The sequence below is a fragment of the Astatotilapia calliptera genome, chromosome 5 (assembly GCF_900246225.1).
Source record: "Astatotilapia calliptera chromosome 5, fAstCal1.2, whole genome shotgun sequence".
In the NCBI taxonomy this organism is placed as follows: Eukaryota; Metazoa; Chordata; class Actinopteri; order Cichliformes; family Cichlidae; genus Astatotilapia; species Astatotilapia calliptera.
Window position 1 is genome coordinate 37,112,412 of NC_039306.1, and position 22,431 is coordinate 37,134,842.

The 22,431-nt window shown below is 44.0% G+C and overlaps 2 protein-coding genes across 2 annotated transcripts in view; both read right to left on the reverse strand.

Annotated features, from left to right (window-relative positions):
• Positions 1-22,431, reverse strand: part of LOC113023072 (receptor-type tyrosine-protein phosphatase gamma-like) — a 328,780-nt gene that overhangs the window by 140,904 nt on the left and 165,445 nt on the right. The gene's annotated exons all lie outside the window — the stretch shown is intronic.
• LOC113023073 (uncharacterized) lies at positions 1,913-3,914 on the reverse strand. The gene is made up of 2 exons (XM_026169153.1): positions 3,431-3,914; positions 1,913-3,306 (listed from the first exon to the last, which is right to left on the reverse strand). Exon 2 carries the CDS (start codon positions 3,029-3,031, stop codon positions 2,237-2,239), a length of 795 nt encoding a protein of 264 aa, XP_026024938.1. The 5' UTR covers positions 3,032-3,306; positions 3,431-3,914; the 3' UTR covers positions 1,913-2,236.

A 22,431-nucleotide genomic window follows, 5' to 3' on the forward strand; every position in this document is an offset into this window, starting at 1 on the left:
CAGACCATCTCCGAGGCAAGCTTTCCCAGATGAATGTGCCTGATCCCATCTGCCGGTGGATCACTGACTTCCTGACGGACAGGAAGCAGCACGTGAGGCTGGGAAAGAATGTCTCGGACTCCCGGACCATCAGCACCGGCTCCCCTCAGGGCTGTGTTCTTTCTCCTCTGCTCTTCTCCCTGTACACCAACTGCTGCACCTCCACCCACCAGTCTGTCAAGCTAATCAAGTTCGCAGATGACACCACCGTCATTGGGCTCATCTCGGACGGGGACGAGTCTGCCTACAGGAGAGAGGTTGAACGTCTGGTGTCTTGGTGCAGCCACAACAACCTGGTGCTGAATGCCCAGAAGACAGTGGAGATTATTGTGGACTTCAGGAAGCACACAGCCCCACTCCCCCCCATCATCCTGACTGACACCCCCATCACCTCTGTGGACTCATTCCGCTTCCTGGGTACCACCATCACCCAGGACCTGAAGTGGGAGCCCACCATCACCTCCGTCATCAAGAAAGCCCAGCAGAGGATGTACTTCCTGAGGCAGCTGAAGAAATTCAACCTGCCAACACGGACGATGATGCAGTTCTACACTGCAATCATCGAGTCCATCCTCACCTCCTCCATCACCGTGTGGTACGCTGGAGCCACTATCAGGGACAAACAGAGACTGCAGCGTGTTGTGCGCTCTGCTGAGAAGGTGATTGGCTGCAGACTCCAATCTTTGCAGGACCTGTACACCTCCAGGACACTGGGGCGTGCAGCTCGGATCTCAGCTGACCCTTCTCACCCTGGACACAGTCTGTTTGACCTGCTCCCCTCAGGCAGGAGGCTCCGGTCCATTCGCACCAGAACCTCTCACCATAAGAACAGTTTCTTCCCCTCTGCTGTTGGACACATGAACAATAACCATATGACTGTACCCGCCACTAACACATGACCCTACGCTGTGTCACTGCATCATTCTATGTTTGGCACTGATCACCACCTGCACTCATGTATATATCTTTCAACGTAGCACTCTTAATTCTTATTCTCATGTATATATCTCATGTATATCTCATGCACATATCTTTCCACGTAGCACTTTTAATTCTTATCCCTACTTTTATTTTTTTCCATGTCTATTTAAGTGCTATTTATGACAGCATGTTTGCACTGAAGCACCGCAGCAATTTCCTAATGTTGTAAACCTGCTCAACATTTGGCAATAAACCCCATTCTGATTCTGATTCTGATTCTGATAAGGACATCTTGAAATGAGAATCGGTTAGTACAGTCACTTCGCACAAAGATTTGTAGCACTGCCATATGCCAATGAGAAACACACCAATACCATTGATGTAAAAATACTGAAATTGTTACTTTACAGAATTGCTAGATGACCAGATGCTGGGGGCAGAGGAAGCATGTTCACTGCAGACCAAGTAACCCATATAGTCATTATGGCGATTGCAAATAATCCTATACTTGGAAATAAACACTTGTGTTTGTTTTGATGTGTTTGAATAAACACCAGTACTTGAAGTTTGGATCCCTCTATGCTTACGGATCTATGACAGAAGTATGAGCTCAAACTGACATAGCCTACCTTGTGCACAGAGGAAGCAAAAGCCAGATGTGTTTTGTATTCATACCATCAGTGTGTAGTTGGTGCATTGTGTGCCTAGTAGATGATGGCTTGTGTTAACTGTTTGATACGGAAACACCATTTTTACGAAGGTGTGAAGAGTTACAGTTTTTCTCAAATGCTAAAACACATGTCACAAACGTTACCACCAGGTCCCCCAATGTCCAAACACAACACCCTTCTCTAAAGCTACATAAACACAACCACACCTTCCCACTGCAAAACTCAAACTCCCACACCAAGAGAGCAGCTCGAAGCTGTCAAAACTGTAAACACTATACACAGCATTACACACTACAGCAAAACAATTGAAAACACAATGCTCAATTTGTGAGAAGGTTCTTTGGTTCATAACTGCCAATGCATATTTTTATAAACTGTACAGTAACGGATCGTCATAGAACCCTGCAGAGGATTAGGCATTTAGATTTGTGAGTTTCGCATGAAGACTATAAATCTATAAAAACATCCTGCATGTACGTACACTACTGTAACACAACTCAATGCAAAAACAGAATCTATCGCACACAACAGTACTCTCGGAAACATGATCAGGGTGTGAAGTGTTTTTTATTGTCTACACGGTCTTTTTACAATATTACACACAGTCACTGTGCGGCATCATGTCGCCGAGCTGCATTGGGCCACATCACCTCATCCACATCACAGGCTATATTGTCCCTTGCTAGGCACCGCGGGAAAAACGCCCTGGAATGGCGAATCCATCCCTGGAAGGCCTCCACTGGGATGTCAGCACAGGCCAGCTCCATTGCCCGTACAAGGTTCTCTCTTGTGTATGGCTGTCTGTCATACACCTTCCATCTCCATGATGAGAAGAACTCCTCTATAGGGTTCAGGAAAGGGGAGTAGGGTGGCAGACAGACGTTTAAAAAGTGGTCACTGTTGGTGGTGAACCACTCTCTGATTTGGTGTGTTTTGTGGAAGCGGACGTTGTCCCAAATGATCACATACATGTGATGTGCTAGCCTAGGATGGTGTTGTTGACGGTCCAGGATGATGTCTTTTAGCTCCTCTAGGAAGATGAGGAGACGTTGGGTGTTGTAAGACCCAAGGACAAGCCCCTCCATACCCATAGCTGCACAAAGAGTAATATTACCCCCCCGTTGGCCAGGAACCTCATAGATGGCTCTTTGGCCAATGATGTTACGGCCTCTTCGCCTTTGTTTCTGGAGGTTGAAGCCAGCCTCATCCAGGAAGAGGTACTCATGGGGTCTGGCCATTGCGTCCAACTGCATTATCCTCTGTGAACATGGAAAAGCGTACAGGTGTTCAGAACGGTCAATCAGGTAGCACAGTATTGTCCAGAAGTAATGTAGGCCACTAAGCAACACAGTATGTCCACTAACTGTACTGTGGACATGGATGTATACGTACTTGCACATACTCGTAACGTTGTTCTATGTGTCGCGCAGAGTTGCGCTCAAAGGGAACCCTGTAGACCTGTTTCATCCTCATCTGTTGGCGCCGGAGAACTCGGTCTATTGTGGACACGCTGACAGCATCAATGTTCTCAAAGTTTACATTATCTGCAATGACTTTGTCTCTGATCTCTCGGAGTCTAATGCAGTTGTTCTCACGGACCATATCTGCAATGAGGGTTTCTTGTGCCGCTGTGAATATGGCAACCCTCCCACCTCTATGTGGCATTCTTTCAGCTCTAAAGAAAGAAACATGTGTTGCCAATTGACTGATTTATATGTAAAACTACATGTAAAGTAACAGACCACTTTCACAGGCCTGTAAAACTGTAGTGTGACAAAGAAAGCAATAGCGTACTACACCTGTTGTGTTGTCTAAATGCCTTGATAGTGGTGGCCACGGTGAACCTACTCAGGTTTGGATGTACTCTTCGTCCCGCTTCAGCCATTGTCATGCAATGGACAATGACATGATCAATTACTGTTGCTCGCATATCATCTGTTATGATGGTGCGAGGTTGTCTTCTTCTCCCACCTGGACCTTCTCCTCTCTCTTGTTGGCCTCCTTCTCTTCCTCCTCTACTCCGAACTCCTCTTCTTCTTAGGCCTTCACCTCTTCCTCCTCTGATCTCAACCCCTCTTCCTCTTTGGCCTGCAGCTCTTCACCTTCCGCACGCTCGAATGCCTTCATCCATTGTGATTGTTTGGCATCTTCACCAAACTATGCTTTTATAGGTGGGGTCACATCATTAGCAACAGGTGTCTTCAATTTTGAGTCGTTGTGTGTAGTGACTGACGCCAGGTGTGTTCCCTGTGTTCAAAGATTGGTGACTGTGGCAAGCATTTTGCATCACATGGGCTTTCATTTGAGAATATGAGCAGAGTTGTTTTGCAACATGTGTTTTAGCAAGGAAAAATGTGTTTAGATTTATGAGTACAGAGGGTTGTGTTTTGTGAATTGTGTCTTCATGTGACATGTGTTTATGGTACTGGAATAGTGGCTACATTTAGTAAATGTGTTTAGACTACTGGTCATTTGGGTTACAGGATTGGCTTTTGTGTTTTAACATTTGAGAAAAACTGCAATCTAGCTGTGTTTGCTTTTGCAAGAGAACTACAATGTTTTGATTATTGGGTGACAGGTTTTCTTATTTGTGTGAAGAGTTTTGCAAAATTAGCCAATAGTTACAAAAAATGTGCTTAAGCAATCAGAAAAAACTGTAAGAACATTCCAACTAGGAAACAGGTCTGTCTTCACCTCTCTACCTTCTACTCTACTCAGATGGTTTTTATAGCACTGTTCTACAGTATATCACCATATCAAGTGTACAGGGTACTGCAGGGTGCTAATGCTCCTTTTGCAGCCAAAGTGGTAGTTTCTGTGAAACATACCATGATTACTTATATTGAAGTACAGTGTTGTACAGTGGATGATACAGTATATGCAGTAAAGTACTGTAAGACAAATAAGCAAAGCGATGACAATATGTGGTTGTATTTCTCTAGAATGACTCGAAGACCTTCTGGGGTGGGACGCCAACGCCTGTTCACACAACAGCAGGAACTTGCCGTTGTGGACCTAGTGAGGGCAGACAATGCCATTCGTCTCCACCAGCTACGAAAGCAAATACTTGCAGACAGGCGAGTGTTCAACAACATAAACCATGTGAGCATCACCACCATCAGACGCATCTTGGGAAAACTCAGTACCACATGAATCCATCCTGAGAGCTACACAGGTACCTGTGTGATGGGTGAGGGTTCTGTATGTGTAGCACTGTAGTACAGTAATATGTTCTCTTTGTTTTACAGAGAATCTTGGCCATGGATGGAGCTGCACAGCCTCATGAATTCATTTTCATTGATGAAGCTGGATTCGACCTGTGCAAAACAAGATGACGGGGTCGTAATGTAACTGGCCAAAGGCCAATTGTGCACGTCCCAGGGCAGCGCGGGGGAAACATCACATTGTGTGCCGCCATAAGCCTTCGAGGGCTTCTGCACCATCATGCAAAACTAGGTCCATACAATAGCCAACATATACTCACATTTCTAGATGCTCTCCATGATATAGTTGTACAGAACAGATCAGCCCAGGTTTGTGGTGATATGGGATCATGTCAGTTTCCATCGGGCTGCTCTGGTCCAGGCCTGGTTCTCCAACCACAGCCAACTTGAAGTGGTATACTTGCCCCCTTACTCACCATTTTTAAACCCTATAGAGTAATTTTTTTCGGCTTGGAGATGGCGTGTATATGACCGCCAACCACATGCCCGCATGCCTCTTCTGCAGGCAATGGAACAGGCCTGCGGCGACATTCAGGTGACAGCAATCCATGGATGGTTTCGACATGCAAGAGGATATTTTCCCCGGTGCCCAGCGGGAGAAGACATTGCTTGCGATGTCGATGAGGTCCTGTGGCCAGACCCCAACAGACGGCGGGATCCATGAGCCCACTTATGCACAATTGTCATAATGTTTTGTGTTTACAGTATAGTGTTTTTTCTATTACTGTATTATGTTGTTCTTTTGTTTTTTTTTACTTTATCTGAATTCATGGTACTGCAATGTACAATATTGAGTAGGCCTATTTGCGTTTTTGGTTGTTTGAAAATATGCCTTCTGAATAAACAATGAAAATCAAAGACTGCAGTGTTTTATATGAAGTAGACTAGTGTGTTCCCCCTGATCTGTAAGTGTTTGCATGTGATGCAGGTATGTGTCATTTTGTCAACAGAGTTACATTTTGACAAAGGAATGTTAGGTTTCGACAGCAGAGTTTAGGTTTTGAGAGTAGAGTTTCAGTTTGGCACAGATGTGAATGGTATATTTCCCAGTGTTGTGTCATGTTTACTTGTGTTTAGAGTTTTGGCACAATGAGCGAAGTTTTGCAAAATGTGTTCAAGCAACGGACAAAAACTGTAATAATGTGTAGACATGATCCATCATCAAACTTTTTATTCGTGTTTGAGAAGATGAGAACTGTGTCACTAATCTGTCATTATACTTTTGAACATGAAAAATAGTGTTAAATGTTGTAAGGGTTAAACACAGAATTATGATCCAGAGAGAAATTTGCTGACAGTTAAATATGTTCAATATTGATCAGAACATAATCAGTTAAATATAAAGATGTTTGGGTAAAATGATGAATAAGAATAAAAGTAAGAAAAGAAAATAATGATTCGAGAGACAGGCCTAACTCAGGCCCAGCTGACAGCCTGTGTAGAAATGGCCTTGAGTGAGTGAGTGAGTGTGTGAATGAGTGAGCGTGCACAGGAAACTACACTCTGATCTCTGAATGAAACAACACAAGTGCAAAAACAACTGCACCTCACTGATTCCTTTATTATTGCTCTTCTCTTGATGACATTTCACATATTATCAGTTCAGCTTTTTTCTTCATTCTGATTCAAGCTGCTGATTATTCCACTCGGGTCTGAATTGATAAGGGGGCCAACCAAGTTATTGCTTTCCTCATACACAGTTATTGCTTTCTGGTCTTCCCTGGCTGGGCCTGCTGAGTCCGCACAGAAAGAACCAAATAACACTGACAGAGGATGTGAACAACATTTTCACACATCAGCAGAAGGCTTTGACCAGCACAGGGGTAAATTAACACACACCATCTGTAGACACAATACACAGTCCATATAGTTACTGTAGTTCTTTACAGAATACGCTGTGCAGGTTTCACCTCAGTCTGTATATGAGAGTGAACAGTGTTTACATTGTTACAGTGTTTGAGATTTATACCATGTGTCATGGTTCTGGGGTTTTTTACCCAGCATTCTGAGTTTGGTGACTTTTGTGTTATAATGTTCTAGTTTTTATAGTTATTGAGTTTAGGCTTCAGCTGGTTCTATGTTGTTGAGTTCTGTTTCCCCGTTTAGTGGTATGTTTAAGTTTCTCCTCACTATGTTGTTCATATTGCCGTGTCTTCAGTGTGTGAGTCTGTCATGTCCCCTGTGTTTAAGTCTCAAATTGTTTGACATGAAGCTGCTGTTCCTTTCAGTGAGACAACTGCCATCACTTTTCAGTATGAAGTTCTTGAATTATTTAAAAATGTCTTGCACACAAAACCCCCAAATTCTGTCCATTTAAGTGATTAAGATGGCTAGAGCATACTACTTCATTGACAGAGTGGATGAAGAAAACTCTACATCCCCAAAGTTGGATATTGTCACTGAATGCTGTTCTCTTTAAATCTCATATAATTCTGCAGCTCTCAGTGATTTGAGAGTGTTTCCAATTCCAGCAATGATGATCTTCTAAATTTGTGAGATGCCATTTCCTCTCCAGCTTATGAGTTATCTGATTTAAGGTGTGCATTCGAGAATTATACCAGGGAGTCAAGTACTTGTGATTTGAGGCTTTCTTTTCTACTGGAGCGCCAGAGTCGTACGTACTAAGGAGGAAGAATTATTAACAAGATGATCAACCCCTGTTGGAGTAGCGTTCAGATAGCTGCTCTGCTATGTGTTGGTACAGGGCATTGAAGATGATAACAGTGGGTGGATTATATTCTTAAACGTAGTTACAGCGCTTTCAGAAAGACATCTACTTTGATAAAGTCTACTCTCCACTGCTGTGTAATCAATTATTGTAAATGTAAATGTTATCAGGAAATGATCAGACAGGAGAGGGTTTTCAGGAAACACTGTTAAATGTTCAGTTTCTATGCCATATGTTAAAACAAGATCTAGAGTGTGATTAAAGTGGTGGGTGGGTTCTTTTACATTTTGAGAGAAACCAACTGAGTTGGTCACGTATCACTTTTACGTGTTGAGGCTGTCATTTTTAGCATCTACATGGGTGATAATAACAAATATTACAATTTTTTTTAAGTTTTCCAGTTAGGCTGGACAAAGCTAAAAATCAGGCTTTCATCAGATTTGCCTTATGTTTAAGTCATTCTTTGCTTATTTTCTGTCTGTTTGCGAGCTGACACAGTCTCTGAGGGGATGAGGTTTTGGGTGGGGGGGGGGGGGGGGGGGTAGCAGGAGGGGAGAAGCTGCAGAGAGGCGTGTAAGACTGCAGCTCTGCTTCCTGGTCCCAAGCACCAAGCACACCATTGTTTTTCTTGTGACATTACCAATAAGTCTGATGTGTCACATGTAGAGATGGACCGATCCGATATTACGTATCGGTATCGGTCCGATACTGACCTAAATTACTGGATCGGATATCGGAGAAAAATAAAAAATGTAATCCGATCCATTAAATATCACGAAAGCACCTCACAAAACTTGCAACACGCCATAACTCGCCTCAGAACGTCGGAGCAGTATGCATCACGTGATAGAGCAGCTGTGGCATGCGGGACCTGTCGGTGGTCTGGATAGCATTTGGAGCTTCGCTAGCAACCTGGCATTTCATCTCCGACAAAGTTATCCCCGAGAGAAGTAAAGCAAGTGTGTAAGTCCATCTCTGAATGTTTGTAAAGCATTCCCACGTTAAGCTTAACGAGCGACTGCCTCTCGCTCTCCGGCTGCTACTTCAATCGTGAAACTGATCAGCTGATCGGCTTTTCTGTCGTGAGTCTCTCTTGTTTGTTTTTGGTCCACTTTGCGCCAGAAAGAGCAAACCAGCGGCTGAACAACAGCAGCACGTTTAAGCTTGATAAGCTGTTGTTACAATTTATTTAATATTAATTTCTACACCAGGATCTTTTTCTACGTAGCTGACGGCTGGTAACTGTGCAGGGGCGGATCTAGCAAAGTTTAGCCAGGGGGGCCGATAGGGCATTAACTGGGAAAAGGGGGCACAAAGACATACTTTTCTTTCTTATTCTCATTTAAAATGTCTAGCTTTTAATAAATAATTATCTGACACCCAAAGTTTTAATTTGATGTAAAATGAATAGAAGTCAATTACTGTATATAGTGACTATTAAGTCTAATATATATACCCTAGTAAGCTATAGTACATTTTCCTTTGGGAAGGTACCATCTGTGCAGTCTGCAATTTTGTTGAAGAAAGATGTTGAATCTATTTAATATTTCTTGAAAAATAATTGATTTCTGTGCCTTTTTTTTCACACTGCATCAAATTAAGGTTGATTACGTCGATTAAGCATCATGAGGTGGAGCGTGAGGGGTGGTTCCCTATTTTTTATTTATTTATTTTTGTTGTTGCTGGGAGTTGGAACCCTATTAGTTAGGTTGCTTAATATTTACGCTAAGTACTCTTTAAAATACCAGAATAGGGAGGATGGTGTAGGTCTAAGTTTATTAGATTGATCAGTATTGCTGAACTATGAAATATTTTTTTTGTATACAGGTATAACAGAATAGCTTTAGTGTAGTTGTTGTTTTAAACTTGAGTATGAACTTGCAGACTTGCAAAATGCAGCAAGATATTTTAAAAAACAGTTTTGTTGATTAAAAAACACTATATCGGATTCATATCGGTATCAGCAGATATCCAAATTTATGATATCGGTATCGGTATCGGACATAAAAAAGTGGTATCGTGCCATCTCTAGTCACATGGCCCTCTTCCTATTGAAAAAACAAAAGTTGTATCCAAGATGGCCGACTTCTAAATGGCCACCATGGTCACCACCCATCTTGAGGAGTTTGCCCCCTCACATATACTAATGTGCCAGGACTTCAATATCACCAACCATTCCCATGTTGTTACGGTTATCCATATAAATGGCCCACCCTGTACTTTTAAATAGTCTGGGAACCACAAGTAAACCAGTGGTCTGAGAGAAAAGTGCTCTATTGGGGTGGTAGAGTGCTATGAGGTCTTCAATATTATTCAAGACGTAAGTATGTAAAGAAGATATTTTTAAATTAGATTCTATAAATTTGATAAATGAAACCATCATTTGAGAACAGTGAGAGAAAGTCAACAGAACATAGAAAAAGAGAGAGTGTCCAGCTACTTCTCCTTCGCCTGCTGGAATTATTAAGGAGCATAGTTGAGCTCATTTCTCTTTAATGTAACAGATTGGGTTCTGAGAAGACAAAGGGAGGTACAATTCCCAAGAAGTGACAGAGCTGACAAAGAGAAAAAGAGTCCTCCCACAAAGACCCATTCAGCTGCAGATACTCTTTGCTCTGTACTATTTACAACAGAAAACAGATCCAACTACAAGCTTTCTAAGTCCAGGAATGTATGTGTCCAGTGTATGTTTAGCCTAGCCTAGCTTATCACAACAAAAGGAATGAGGTGGAAACTAGTGATGGGAATTCCAGCTCTTTTTAGAGAACCGGCTCTTTCGGCTCCCGGCTCTTCAGGTTGTTTTGTTGCTTTAATTAATTTATTATCAACAACAATATAAAATTATGCACAAAATGAATTACTAATGTAATTTTTTTTATTTATTTATATATGTTTATATATAAATAAATACTCCACATAAAATTAAAAAAAAGAAATTATAAAATACAAAAATTAAAAAGGGTAAATTTAACTAGGAAGGAATAAAATATAAATTAAGGTTAAAAACGAAATAACTGTACAACACAATTTAGAATGAAGGGTAAATTTAACTGGGAAAGAATAAGATAAAATATATAAATTAAAGTTGAAAATAAAATAACTGTACAACAAAATACACAATATAGAACTATATAAGAATGTATGAAGAAATATAAATAAATATATACACAATAACAGCAGCTGTACAAGTATTAACTGGAAATGAAGAATGTAGTGACCAGTGTTGTGCAATCCACATTATGTCTTGTGCAGTGCAAATATGCTTAAAGTGATGAAGTGAAAACAATGTCCAGAAAGTCCAGTGTGTGTAAGAACTGTATGTGTGGGTCAGTACTGTGTGGTGGTGTGATTGAGAGACCGTATCGCCTGCGGGAAGAAGCTCCTCCTCAGTCTCTCTGTGTTGGTCTTCAGGGAGCGGAATCGCTTTCCTGACCTCAACAGAGAGAACAGTCCGTTGTTGGGATGGCTGAGGTCCTTCACGATCTTCCTGGCCTTGGTCCAGCACCGCCTGCTGTAGATTGAGTGCAGGTCAGGGAGCTCGGAGCAGATGGTGCGCTCAGCTGACCGCACAACCCTCTGTAGAGCTCGTCTGTCCTGCATGGTGCTGTTCCCGAACCAGGTTAAGATGTTTCCCGTCAGGATGCTCTCTATGGTGCACGAGTAAAAGTTCCTGAGCACCTTGGAGGGCAGTTGGAAGTCTCTCAAGCGTCTGAGGTGGTAGAGACGCTGTCGGGCCTTTTTCACCACGGTGTTGATGTGACAGGACCATGACAGGTCCTGCGTGATGTGAACTCCGAGGTATTTGAAGCTGTCCACTCTCTCCACTGGGCACTCGTTCATTAGGGGGGTCTGGTAGTTCCTCTCCTGCTTAGTGCTGAAGTCCACTATCAGCTCCTTTGTCTTACTGACGTTTAGAAGGAGGTTGTTCCTCTGGCACCAGTTCTCCAGATTCCTAATCTCCTTCAGGTAGGCTGTCTCGTTGTTATCAGAGATCAGGCCCACCACGACGGTGTCGTCAGCAAACTTGATGATGGTGGTGGAGCTGGTAGTGGCCACGCAGTCATATGTGTACAGAGAGTACAGCAGGGGGCTCAGAACACACCCCTGGGGGGCTCCAGTGCTGAGAGTGGTGGAGGCTGAGACATGTCCGCCCATCCTTACTGCCTGTGGTCTGCCAGTTAGGAAGTTGGAGATCCACTGACACATAGATGAGCTGAGTCCCAGATGCTCCAGCGAGTGTGGAGGGAATTATGGTGTTAAATGCAGAGCTGTAGTCTATGAAGCGCATTTTAACATAATTCCCCCTTCTAGTGTCCAAGTGAGTGAGTGATGTGTGGAGGAGATGAGAGATGGCATCGTCTGTGGAACGATTTGGATGGTAAGCGAACTGTAGTGGGTCCAGTGTGTCTGGTAGTGAAGAAATGATGAAGTCTCTGACCAGGCGTTCAAAGCACTTCATCACTACTGAGGTGAGGGCTACAGGGCGATAGTCACTGAGAGAAGCAGGGTGGAGTTTCTTCGGGACAGGAACAATGATGGACTCTTTGAAGCATGTGGGGATCACCGACTGAGATAAAGAGATGTTGAATATCTCAGTGAACATAGGAGCTAGCTGGTATGCGCAGTCTCTGAGGATACGACCTGGGATGCCGTTTGGTCCTGCTGCTTTCCTAGTGTTCACTCTCTTGAAGGCTCTCCTTACTTCATGCTCGGAGATGACGAGCACGTTTCCGGTGCTGGCAGTATCTTCCTGTCTGCAGCCGTTAGCGCCGCTAGCACTAGCATCGTTGGAGTCCTTAGCTACAGCCTCGAAGCGAGCATAGAAAGTGTTCAGCTCGTCTGCCAGAGTCACGGCCGCATTCGTCATACCAGTTGTTGGTGCTTTATAGTCCGTTATTGTCCTTAGTCCCCGCCACAGGCTCCTAGAGTCACTCTGTTGGAGTTGTGACTCTAGTTTCCTCCCGTAGCGCTGCTTCGCCTCTTCCACCGGCCTCCACACGTTATATGACGCGGCTTTGTACGGGTCCATGTACCCCGTCGTGAGTCCCGTGTTGTAGGCAGCGGTGCGGGATCTCAGAGCGTCGCGGATGGTTTTATCCACCCACGGCTTCTGGTTGGGAAACGTTGTGATAGTCTTTGTCTTCACGGTATCATCCGCTAGTTTCCCGATGAATCCCACAACCGCTTCCGTAAACACGTTGACATCATCATCGGAGCTGTTTCTGAACATGTCCCAGTCTGCGTCATCGAGTGCGTCCTGTAACGCGGCCACGGATTGATCCATCCAACGCGCGACCTTCCTCTGAACCGGAACTTCCTGTTTCAGCCTTTGTTTGTATTTTGGCATGAGGAAGATGGCGGCGTGATCAGATTTGCCAAACGGAGGGCGGGATTGTGCCTTGTAGCCGTCCTTGACCGTAGTGTAGCAGTGGTCCAGTGTCCTTTCACCTCTGGTGGGGCAGGTGATGTGTTGATAAAAGTTCGGCGCTGCGCGTTTGAGGTTGGCGCTATTAAAGTCCCCCGTCACAATAAGCGCAGCGTCCCGGTGTTGTGTCTGGTGCTGTGTGAGTGCCTCATGCAGCTCGCATAAGGCGGTGACCGTGTCCGCTTGTGGTGGAATATAAACGGCACTTACAATGACCGATGTAAATTCCCGAGGTAGATAAAAAGGACGACACACGATGGACAGTAGTTCCAGATTTGGTGTGCAGGAGCGTGTGAGAGGAACAACGTTCGCACTGTTGCACCAGTTGTTGTTCACCATTAAACACACGCCGCCTCCCCTTGACTTCCCCGAGTCCCGTGTCCTGTCCATGCGGTGAACCGAGAAGAACTCGGCCGGCTGGATGGCGTGGTCCGGCACCGCTGGGTTCAGCCATGTCTCGGTGAAGCAGAGGAGATTGCAGTCCCGAATGTCTCTCTGGAACTTTACCCTGGCCCTGAGGTCGTCAAGCTTGTTCTCCAGTGACTGGACGTTGGCGAGCAGGATGCTAGGCAGAGGTGTGCGGTGTGCACGAGCTCTCAGCCTGTTTCTGATGCCGGCTCGCTTCCCTCTAGGCCACCGCCGCTTCCCTTTGTTCTCCCTCAAGATCTCACTCGGCCAGCTCGGTTCCGGAGTTAAAAACTTCGAATTGTGAGTACATTGTATACCAATAGAAACAAGAGTGTCACTGTCATACCTAATGTACCCAATGGTGATGATTTTGCCGATTCAGAAACGCTGAAAACTAACTTAAAAAACAAAGACAAAGAAAAAGTGGTCGGAGCAGTCGTGACGGCAGCCGACCTCACCGGCGCCATCTTTTTTTTTTCATTCTTTGAAGTCGGCCTGTTAGTTTTTGGCTCATTCTTAGTGTTTTCCTGGTAATCCTGATATTAATAAACAACTTAAAGTAAAATACATAAAAAACTAAAATGACTAAACTTTTTTTTTTTTTTTTTTTTTGGCCTGTCTCGTTTGGCTCTATTGCCATCAGAACTGTTGTCTAAAGGCAAAGAAAGATGCCCAACGGATTTACTTTACCAAATTGACCATCCCAGCCTTGCCATAATGGTCCATTTGATTCACCTTTTATTGTTTATTTTATTTTCACTTACTGAATATGGGACAGACTTGACTGGGGGAAAGAAGGGGAGAAAGAAAGAGGGAACGAGAAACAGCTGAGAAGAGGGACGGGGGAGAAGGGCAAAAACCAAAAACCAACAGAATGAGCAGAAAAAGAAAAAAAAAGAAGAAAAAAGAAAAAAAAAAGCATATATCAATCACCTGGGTCACCTGCTGAGAAAGAAAAAAGAAAACAAGCAGAAGAGAACAAGAGTAATAGAATAAACAACATCACAATGATATATGGGAATATGACAGTAAATACTAAATATTAAACATTATTGTGCAGCACATAAGATCAACAGAACACAGTGTGCTTTGAGGTAGGAGCCAAAAAGGGTGTAGTTTGTGGGTGTGATCACCCGTGTGTACACCTGTGAGCATGGACGCCTTTGTTTTTTGTTTTTTAAAAGGTTCCTTCATGTAATGATCTGCTAGAGGGTGTGGGGGGGCCACAGCCCCGTCCTCCAGGGTATGAAGCAGGTATGGAGGAGATCAAAACTCCAGACATCCAGAGGCCCCCAGAACACAAGAGACCAAGGAAGACCAACAGAGGGGCAGCCGCGCCACTGTCCCAGAAAGAGCTGAGGAGAGTCCCAGATGAGGGCTCACTCAGCAGCCGCGGAGCAGAAACCAGGGGGAGTTGTAGTGACGCGCCCGTGAGCTCCGCCGGCAGCCAGCCGTGCCTGAGTGACCGAGCCCCAGGCCGAGAGGCCGGGGGCACCCCACCTCCGAAGTGGCCCGAGCAAGCCCCAGGCTCCAGGCCCCGATAAGCGGCCGCCAAGGAGTGAGCCGGCGTGTACCTGGACGCCCACCCCCGGACACAAAGAACCTCCAACGCACCGATGTCTGAGGGAGTCCGCCACTGGCAGGGGAAGTGGTGGTAGGGGGAGATAGGCCTCCATACCTTGGAGGGCCTAAGATGTCCCCAGAGAGGTGGCGCCTGACACCCAACCTGACATATAGACACAGAAATACAGGCACACACATATACAAACATCCATTCCCACCCTCATGCTCTCATATACACTTACTCCACACTCAACCAACGTGGAGACAGACATAAAGAGACGCTGTACACACGATCACACTCCCCAAGCGTACTCTAAGCCCCGGGTCTAGGTACCCTTGCCCCTGGAGGGGGAACTGCCCCCAGACCCAGGTGGTGTTACCCTTTTCCCTGCGATGGGGGGAGGCAGACCGCCCCGACTCCGCAGCAGCAGGGAGGCCCCACACTCCAGACCGCAGTCGGACGGCCAACTCCTCCTCCTAGCCCCCCCCGCTCCAGCAGGTCAGGCCCTCCTCTTCAGCAGCCTCTCTGATTATCCAACTTCAGGGAGATCTGATGTTTTTAATTCATTGTCTTCAAAAGTGTGCACAACAGCTGTATTTCCTGATGTATTTCCTGGTCGAATCATAGAGGAGAGGTTAGAGATGAGCTATGAAAACTTTGGTGGCAATGTGAAACTTGCCATGCCTGTTGGAGGCAGATGTAAAACACATTGATAGCCTTCAACTAAAAGTATTTCTTTGTAATAGATACATTCAAATATATAATAAAAATGTGACAGAAATGTCATCTGCATTTAATCAAAAGACATAATAATAATAATAATAATAATAATAATAATAATAATAATAATGAACCATATGCGCATTCCAGGACAGCAATATCAACTCAAGTTATTCTCTGGAAGCAATGTTGTGAAGCAACACTATCTGTCGCACTCAGCAATAACAACCCATCATCTGTGGTAAACAACCCAATACTTTTTCAAGGCAATCGTCATCCAGCCAGTCGGCTTATATACCAGGATGGCAGGGAGGGGGACTGCAGCAGCTCAACCTGCTGAAGAGAAAAAAAAAGGGGGTCCACTTTATTTGAGACTCATTATCCCATATATGATATTATTATCATATAAGGCCTAATGCTAATCAGATTCCTTGCCACTGAATATCAGGACTGGCAGGTCCACCACTGGCACATGTGAAAGGGTCTGAAGAAGCAGAAAACATTATGCTGCCTGTAATGTCGTTCAGAAAGGTTTCCTCACTCACTGGCTTCTTCAGTCTTCACTAACTACAGGTTTCTCTAACATTATAACGAGCACAGCTGACTAATGAGGGAGGTGCAATTCTCAGGATGTATCACAGCACATCAAGTTAACCAGCGAGGATACGAGAAACACAGGCCAGCACTCCTGGACTGTGAAATTGCCATGAGTATTGGAGGTTGTTTGAAAATCATTGTGTACAATGCATATAGATCAGTATTTAACGTTTGTCTTTCATCATACACAAGACCAAAAACTGAGTGTGGTCAGGACTAGGGATGGGTACCGGTATCCGGTGCCATTATGGCAGAGCTACAGATTAAAAACGCCCAAGGCGAAGCGGCAAAGCGGTCAGGAGTCTGGCTGTACTTCACAGCAAAAGATGCAAACTCAGCAGCAACAAGTGCTTTAAGCTGATACTGTGATACTGTCAAAGGAGGTAACACCTCAAATCCGATCAAACACCTGGCGACGCATAGCGGGTTTTTTTAAAGCTGAGAAATGCGCCGTATTTGATAGCTTGCTGCGAGACCTCACACCGAGCACATCTACTGCGGGTGTGCTGCCTGTTATCGGATGTTAGCAACATCCCCCAAGAACCCGAAGAGGAGAGTCCTGGCCCCTAGCCCTGCCAGTGTAGCAGAAATGATGAGGATGATGATGCAGCAGAAGCCGTTCTTCTCTGCGTGAGTAGCTTCATGTTGTTCGTGTGTAATTTATGTTGAGTAGGCTAACCACGTTATTACATTAATGCATGTAAGGTGAACTAGCAAACATCATCATAGCTACATGCGGCTGTCTTCTTGTTTGATGGCAGATACTCCCTTCACCCTGGCCAAAAAGGCTAAAATGAGCAAAGAAAAAGTGGAAAACAGTTAAACATGAGAGGTTTTTGGACAAAGTTTGTGTTTTTTCTATTGTTTAAGCACTGCTTCCAGCCAAGAGTGATACCATAAATGCCCCATAGCTGCAGAAAAGGCTAACATTGTTATCTTTTTACAAAAAAAAACAGCTAAAGACATCACACACAAGGCCTCAAAAACATATGTGTGTAAGACAACAGTCTTACACATTGGTGCAATAAATTTAAAACAATATTTCCAAAACTGGCAAGTTATGTTGCTTGTGGTTCTTCCCCTCAAAAACCTTTTCACATTATGAACACAAAAGATGCAACCAATCTACATACAGTGGCACATTGTTCTTCATGGATCATCCTGGTCCTGGCCCTAGCCAGGCAGCGTGGGTAAAATCCTCTTACATACCTGTCCCACCCCTGGCATGCATCTACCGATATGTCTAGGCAGGCTTCTTCCATGGCCTGGAGGAGGTGAACACGTCTGCCCTATGTCTGTCCTAACTAGGCCTTATTTTTTTTTACTTTCACAGAGCACTGAGAGTTTTGATTGACAATCTCTCTCGTTTAAGCTGGCCTGCACAACTGGAACTGAAAGCACAACATTTTATCGGAAACGATCGCAGAGTTTCTCCACATTAGAATGGGCTCTGGAGAAAGTCACTTAGTTGGGACTCCATCAGATAGTGAGTCCCTGTCTAAAAGGATCCAGCGAGGTAAAGCAGTCAAAATTCTTCTTTTTCTTTTTTGAAATGATGTCATATTGCTGGCAGTCGAAACTTAATGCAACACGAGAGGTTCTATGGCAGGGGTGTCAAACTCAATCGCACAGGGGGCCAAAACTCAAGGCACACTTTAGGTCGCGGGCCAAACAAGATAAACATTCATTGAACACACTAAAACAATGTTTTTTTAAACATAAATATGAATAAAACAGACAGGAATATTATTCCAGTTTAAATAAACTTAAAAAAATACACTTTAACTTTAAATATTTTGCTCTTCATAAAATATATCCTGTCAAAATTATGTAAGTTAGAAATATGAACATGCTGCCAAAAAACCGCAGAAAAAAATAAATGAAAGCAAAGGTTGGAGCCGCACGTAGACGGAGCTGGGCGTTGCTCCAGGAGTGTCGTACTTTCCCTGAGTGCATCATTACACTGCAGCTGCATCTGAATCTGCACAGGTGCAGCTCAGCAAAGTGCGCTGACTTGGTTCAACATTACTTGGCAACAGGGAAAGTGAGGCAGGTTGCACTGGTGCATTTGTGGCAGCTTCACTTGAAATTCCTTCACCGCATCATACATGTCCATGAACTGACAGGTTTCCTTGCTGAGCTTAGAACTGAAGAAGCTTCTCGGATGAGAGGTGAAACGTCTTCAAGCAACTCAAAGAAGTCCAGACGCTTTTCTTTCCAAGCTCCTTAGACTTGCTGAGCTCAAAAACTCTATTGAGAACTTTTATCCCAACTCAGCCAGCGGACCTCTGAATGAAGGAATGTGGGCAAACTCTGAATCTATTTCCCACATAAAAGACTGAAACTGACGGTGATTTAAACTTTTAGCTCAGATCAAATGTACGGTCTGCGTCACGGTGATCATTACATGCTCCATTTTTAGGACTTTACCACACAGCCTTTCCTGGTGTATGATGCAGTGATGTGCTGATAACTCACCGGTACATTTCTCCTGCATTTTTACTCCCGTCCTGCTGACTAGTCCACTTTTTTCACCACACAGCACCGGCGCTCCATCTGTTGTAAGTCCAACAAGTTTGTCCCAGGACAGTTTCATGTCGGTAACACTTTGACAAACGTTTTTAAAAATGCCTTTTCCTGTTGTTGTCCCGTGCATCGATTTAATGTTCAATATTTCCACTCCACGGATGAAGATGGTCAGCTGTGCAATGTCCATCATGTCTGTACTTTCATCCACAGCCGAGTATGCAGCGAAGTTTTTGCTTCTTTCACACAGCTGTGTTCTTAAATCAGTGGCCATCTCACAAACCCGATCAGCAATCGTATTTCTGCTCAGGCTCACATTTGCCAAAATCTGCGTTTTGTCTGGACACAAGACGTCGCACAGCTTCATCCTGCAGCTCTTCAGAGTGGTACCGGGCTGCTTTGGCTCCTCTGCTACAATAAAACTTGCTTTCGCAACAGCTTCACTTTGTGGTTTTGCTCTGGTGACAAACGTCTGCTGAAATGTCAGATTCTTCTTTAGCTCTTCTACTTCCTGTAGTTTCTGCATTTGGGTGTTTCAGCTTATCCTGACGTTTTGTCTCGTAGTGCCATCTTAAATTAAATTCCTTAATTACAGCCACATTAGCTCCACTACTAAGACGCACGGTTTTCCAGCATGTCTGTAAACATATATTCAGCCTCCCACCGGTGCTGAAAGGCTCTGCTTTCAGAGTCAACTTTTCTCTCCACCATTGTGAGCGGCGAGCTTCACAATTACAGTTTTTTTTTTTAACTTCTATTTAAAAAACTTTTTTTCACAAATCATGGTCACAATACATAATGAAAACGTTGCCATTATACACAAAAACAAAACAAAACAAAACAAAAAAAGAAACCCCCCCTCCCCACCCGAGGCTCATGTAAAGAGAACAAACAGAACAAAACAAACAAAAAATGTACGTCACACATCTGGAAAATACGTTTTTATATAGTGTGATATTATTCTGTTATTATATGTTACCTTATATATGTAATCAAAGTAGTTGAAGTATGATACTGCTATAGATCATATGATACCCTTTAACATAGAGTGTGTGATCAGTATGTAGTCTTAGTTTGCATTATACTTCTGACCTAAAAGAGTGTGAAAATCATTAGATCTATTGGATTGACCTGTATTACTCGACACTGTTGAATGTTTTACACTGTTTCTTGACATTTCATACTGCTGAATCATGAAGAGAATGTTGTGTGCAGAGGACCTTGTGCCGATAATAGAAGAGACAGACCACATTCCACACCCCCACCTTACAGAAAGCAGAGAAAGACAGGGAGCCGAGGTCATAACTTAGGCGCTGTAACAGAGAAAGAATGTGATGTTTTGGCTTTTACGACTAGATGGGGGCCACTAGAGACTATAAAAAACTGAGCAACCCGTCACCATTTTGAGATTTGCTGTGACCCTCTTCAGGCATGTCTCCCCATCATGATGGTCCTTATGCTCTTAAGTGTTGAATTGTATGGAAATAAATGATTGTTGATTGAGCATAAATACACCGAGTATTGTCCTTCCTTCAGCCCAAAGATTCAAAGAATTGGGAGATTTCAACAACTTGGTGCCGTGACCCGGATCTTTGGTGTGCTGAAGAGGTGCAGATTTGGCCTTTGGTGAGATCGTGGGGCGAGGTGAACAGAAGGCCGGCCTAAAACAGAAAGGTAAGCACAGCCTGTTGTATTATAAATACCAAATGTGCATATTGGGCTTTCCAAATTAATCTGTTCACTGAGTTACACGTATTTTCACAGTAAATTTGTCGGTGTCTGGTTTTTGGCGCGAGATACTAACAACATAAGTTGAGGCTGAATTCCAGTGTGTTAAATAAACTGCTTCTACCGAGAAACTAATAAGACACTACGTTGAGCTAGTTGCAGTAAACTGCTTCTACCGAGAAACTAATAAGATACTACGTTGAGCTAGTTGCAGCCACTTTACCTTCCACATTTAATTTTGTCTAATACTGGCTTCTGTAGCAATAATACATTAGAATTTCTTCTGAAGATGCGGCCATTAGTTCAGTACATTGAAGTCGAGGTTTGAAGTTTGTTTATGGTGTCAGTTACGTCCTGGCTCTTGCCGGCTATGAAATAGAAGTTGATTTAAGGAAAAGCAGATGCTGGCTCACGATGCGGTTGAACGCTGGCAACGCGAGAGCGAAACACGTCCGTAGGTTTGGTTTATGATACGGCCGTGTTCCGGTGGTGCGGCCGTGAAGTGCAGTAGTGGTTGGTGCTAGTTTTAGTACATTGAATAGAGGTTTGACGGTGGTTTGTGGCGTCAGTCGAGTTTTTTTTTAAGGGCTGCGGTCATAAAACAAAGTAAAATTTTACTTGCCAAGAAGTACATAGAGCAAAACCTGGTTTATGATGTCGGGTATAACTTCGGGGATGCAAGCATCACTTTTATGATGCGACTTTGCCCCGTTGTGGCGGTCATAAGCGCAGAGAAAGGGGTATTTTGGTCTATGGTGCAGTGTGCTTTAAGGAGATCTAACAGTTGAGCTCAGAAGTTTCTGTGTAATCTTCCACTGATGAGGAACGCTCTCTGTGTGATGGTGTAACGCGCTGTGTGTGTAAGGCGCGCTCTGGCTGTGGGTGAGGCGCGCGCTGAGTGTGTTTCTGTGTGTGAAGTCTGAACACAGTGACAGTGACGGTTGATGTGTTTGATTAGGAGGACGCTAGAGCAAAGACACATTTTAGGATCAAAGGTTGATGCCTAGTGTACCTGTGGAAACTAATTTTGTTCATGGTTTGGCAACCCCCCTGTCTGTAGACGTGCAGGCAGGTTAAGTGCCGAGGTGGCGACTTGGGAACTGAGGACTCCCGCTTAGCTACGGAATAACACTGGAACGACCGTGTAACCACGGGTTCACATTTATTCCGGACTAGAACAAGACACATTTTGCGAACAAAGGTTGAGTCTAGATTAGTAAAGAAATAAAAAGGTTGAATTCCTCGTTTCAGTGGTTGAAATTGTTGTGTGCCTGTCCCCTGACGAGTGTGAAATTTAAAAAAAAGAGGGAATTTGGAGCCACATAGAGATAGACGGGCATAATTGGGTGTATTACTCTGTGGTGTAATAAAAATAAAAAGGAGAGATAGTAAGAGGTGTGTAGTGGAGAATTATGGAGGAGTACAGAAAGGAATGTGTTGGGAGACTGGCGTACAGTTTACGCTGTCAAGGTAGGCGTGTTGCCTGCTTATCTGTTTAACAGTGATGAAAATGAAATTAAATAAATCTCTTAGTGTGTTAATACAGGAAGCTGCGGACCTGGACCAACTGCCCCCACAAGCACAGTGGCCGAAGTAAAATTATAGGTAATGGGAACCACACCCAGCACGAATCAGCAGCTGTGAAACAGACAGCAGCAAGGAGAGAATTAGAGGAGGAATTAAGAGAAGTTTTTAACTCATAAAATTGGGGCCAACGGACTTGTGGAGGTTGGGAAGGCGTCCAGAGCATCACAACAAAAAGGTGAAACAAAAACACACACAAGCAGAGAAATCTGAGAGAAAGGCTCCTTTTAAGGTAACGCCTAGTTTGAGAGAAAGATAAAATTAACCTGCCTGCCTACAAATGCACACACACGCAATGAAGAAACAGCTTACACTCATGAACACGTGAAGATTTTCCAGCAAGGCTAAAGCAGCGA